This window comes from Asparagus officinalis, chromosome 8 (genome assembly GCF_001876935.1).
Source record: "Asparagus officinalis chromosome 8, Aspof.V1, whole genome shotgun sequence".
Lineage (NCBI taxonomy): Eukaryota > Viridiplantae > Streptophyta > Magnoliopsida > Asparagales > Asparagaceae > Asparagus > Asparagus officinalis.
The window spans coordinates 78,456,832-78,460,831 of NC_033801.1; the positions used below are offsets into that span (position 1 = coordinate 78,456,832).

At 34.7% G+C, this 4,000-nt stretch overlaps 1 protein-coding gene across 4 annotated transcripts in view; it reads left to right on the forward strand.

Moving 5' to 3' along the window:
- The window catches only part of LOC109820297 (tip elongation aberrant protein 1-like), a 40,043-nt gene that overhangs the window by 3,654 nt on the left and 32,389 nt on the right, over positions 1–4,000 (forward strand). For all 4 annotated transcript variants that reach the window (XR_002241794.1, XM_020386425.1, XM_020386427.1 and 1 more), the window contains exons 2-3: positions 1,004–1,153; positions 1,493–1,660. Coding sequence is in view for 3 of the 4 variants with exons in the window: in XM_020386425.1 (XP_020242014.1) it covers positions 1,004–1,153; positions 1,493–1,660 (318 nt within the window). In the remaining variant the exon portion in view is untranslated. The remainder of the gene's footprint in view (positions 1–1,003; positions 1,154–1,492; positions 1,661–4,000) is intronic.

The window sequence follows — 4,000 nt, forward strand, 5'->3', positions numbered from 1 at the left end:
TCATGGATATTAACTGGATCACTTCCTTGTGTTCCTAGATAGGTCCTGTAAACAATCTTGCCTAAGCTATGGTATGGAGATAGACTTTTAATTCGTTAGTTAGAACCTTAAAATGTATATGAAGCAACCGGCATATTAGAAGCCACATGAAATTGGGTTAAAACGGAAATGTTTAGATTATCAATAAATAGATGAGCATAATTTGGGCTCAAGAAGGTTGAACCAAGGCCAGTTAGAACTCATTCCATGTTCGGGAAGTACCTATTTGAAAAAAACTCAAGCTGTCAGCCTCTTGGTGGTAATGCTATGAGGCAAATTGAAAGGTCTATGTAGCTGACACAAACATCCAGTGGACTATGATTCTTGTCTTCATGGATATTATCTGGATCGCTTTCTTGTGTTCCTGTATAGGTCCTGTAAACAATCTTGCCTAAGCTATGGTATGGAGATAGACTTTTGATTTGTTAGTTCGTATTTATGTGTTCAGCTTAATATCCTGTCGGTATCATGTTTTATCAGGTTTTTTCAGTGACTGTTTTTTATTTTGTACATTTTAGCTTTCACCTGCATATTTTGTGGCAGTTAATATCATGACCTTGTTGCATTGAATTGCTAAAAGCATGCCATTGTTTACTTGACTTTATTCAAGGGCATTATTAATTAATTATCAATTTATGCGTCAGTACTGCAGCCTTTTCTCCATGCAGCACATGCACAGCATACAATTTTATTTTACGTTAACATCTAATTGTTCATCTAAGCTTTGTTTTATGGCAGTTAACAATAACTTCTTTGTGACTGATTTTATGTACAGGCCATTGATTTGGCTTCAATTATATGTTTGATTTATTTGGTTTTGTCATTTTTTGAGCTACAATAGTGTTTTCCCTTTCCTATTCTTATTGGCTTTGATCTGCAGCATATACTTTTCTTTTAACTTTTTTCATGCCTTTATTGTTATTTGCTACAAACCAATGTTTGTGACTAATGAATACTTTTCCAGCTAAGAAGACATGGAGCAAGCCATTAATGAAGGGCGCGCCACCGTCTCCCAGGGATAGTCATAGTTGTACAACTGTTGGAAATAGGTTGTTTGTGTTTGGTGGTACTGATGGGACTACCCCTCTCAAGGATTTACATGTACTGGACACTTGTAAGTTTATATAACCCAGGAGATAACTTGATCAAATTTCCAGCTCTAATATGTCAACTTGTAATGTTTTTCTTCTGTATATTTTTTGTCCTTCTGCAATTTCTTGTTATTTATTATAGTAGAAGATACTAGAGAAACTGGAATCCAAATATGTTATTCTTGTTGGATTGCCCATTTTACAAGTTGAAAGATGTGCATTATTATTTGGAAACTCAGCTCAGATTATTGGAGTTTGTAGCTGATTATCACTTGTCTTTACTTTCAGCGATTTATTTGAATCTCTTATTCATAACGAGGATTATGGCTGATCTCTAACACTAACACCGACACTGTGTACAGCATGCAATACATGGATAGTACCAGCTGTGAGCGGTGAGGGACCTGATGCACGTGAAGGGCACAGTGCTACGCTAGTTGACAAGAGACTCTTCATATTTGGAGGTTGTGGAAAATCGAGTGATACTCATCAAGAACTATATTTCAATGATCTGTATATTTTGGACACAGGTTACTCTTCTGGATCTTTGCTGCTCAACTTTTCGATACAAGCAAGAATTATAGTGGAAGCTTTTGATATACAGGGAAAGGAAATTTTCTCAGGCATTCAAAAAGTATAGTTCATATCAACATAATAAATTTTGAATTGAAGCTTCCCAACACTAAGTTTACATCGTAGGGACATCTTGTTTAGAAATAATAGGCTAAGAGCATGTTTGGCAATTGGTCAAAGTGGCTTATAAGCCACTGTGATATGTTTGGTAAGTTGCTTATTTTGACTTATAAGCCATCAAAAAATAAGGTAGGGTATCCTAGCTTATTTTTTGATGGCTTATAAGCCATGAGGTTTGACCAAGTAAAAGATAATTATACCCGTTACGATTTCACAAAATTTAATGTCTCATCTAATAACTCACCACCAACCCCATGTCTTTTTTAGTCATATTGACAACAATGATGGGTTATAATCAATCATTTGCCAAACACTATTTTTAAAATGACTAAAATTACAAACATTCTAGATTATATTCTACTTTTATTATAATCCCAAACATGCTCTAAATTGCGCTAATACCCTAAAGTTTCATTGTTTCACTATTAGACCAAACTGTGATTGGAATTTATCGACAAGTAAACATCCACTAACTATATAACTCTCTACCTTGTGTTTTTTCCTTAAATTGAAAGTCAAATATGTTAGATATAGGTGCCCTGCAGACAATAATTGTATATTGTAACATGACATATATGAATATAACATCCTTGTTCAAAATGATAGTATGTTATTTTGATCAGTATTTATCTGATATTTTTAAATACTAGATAAAATGCTTAGAATGATACTAGACTATCAGAAATTTCGATAGTGATCATAATGAAGAAGAGATTTGATTAGTCGCTAATGTATATTCTAAAATGTTCCTAGTCAATGAAGTGTTGAGATAGGACATCATCAATTTGACAAGACTAGTGTATACTCTATTTGTCATTTTTTAAGGATGGTGATCCATCTTTTAGATCATTGATACTAAGACATCAAGATACAGTATACAGATGCTCATTAGTGAATGTAGTTCACTGAACGACTCATCGAGAACATCTAGTTGGTAATATACTTAACTGTCAAATAGAAGTTTTCTAGTGATATAGTACAAAGTAGTCTCTTGACCTGAGGCATGATGCAATATCTTATATGTTAGTATAGTTATACTTAGACCTTTACCTAACCACAGTTCTCACTGAGTTATGATAAAGGTCTGCAAGATACTTACCTAATTTTATCAGGACCACTCAGTGATAAATATCATATAGTCTGGTCTTTTCGTCAAACCATGTCAAACTATCGAGCCTAGGATATGGTGAACTGTCAAACTCTAATAACTTGATTAGTGTTTATTGATATTAAACTCATAACCTATAAGATCAAATTGACACTTAGTTTATCTTGCACAACTCAGTAAGAATTGTGGTTGGGTAAAAGTTTAAGTATAATTATACTGACATATAAGATATTGCACCATGTCTCAGATCAAGAGACTACTTTATACTATATCACTAAAGAACTTCTATTTGACAGTTAAGTATATTACTAACTAGATATTCTTGATGAGTCGTTCAGTGAACTCATTCACTAATGAGCACCTTGTTGGGTTTGATTAATCCAACGAGCCTATGTGGCCTAACCTACTCGTTTTTTGATTTGATTTAAAGTTACCATCGATTCAAGTTAGGATCAGGATGTTAATCATATGATCTGGTTAGACAATTCATGTTTATCAAGTTGGGTGGTTATTTTGAATATTTAAAGGATAGAATCGATCTGTGGGTTAATCACAAATATCTATTTAAGGGTGGGAGTCCCTCCTCTCAACCGTACGCAGGAAAGAGATCAAATTCCCATCGTTGGCTACGGGAGGAGAGAGAAGACTTCCATTATTTTTGAAGGTGAACGGCAACATTAATCTGAATTTCTAGTTCAACTTGCATGTCTAGATCGTTAAATAATCCAACAGTGGTATCAGACCACAGTTTGCGCATGAATTTTTGATCTAGAATTAAAGTTTTTATTTTCGGATTAAAAAAAATTGGTCTCTATACTCCACGGCTATCTATGGAATTTCTTCTTATTTGCTGTCTTCAATGGCCATCAAAGGAATACTATAGCCATTCATTGCTGTTGAGATTGTGGCCACGATATTATGTCATGATATTATTTGCTGGGATTGTGGTAGAAGCTCGTTGTGGCCCGTAGAACTCTATTTGCTGTCTTGTATACCCGCAAAACTTTAGCCCTTGGCCATGGCTGCTCCTCGTGGCCATGACTGCTTCTCGCGAAAGAACGACGCGACG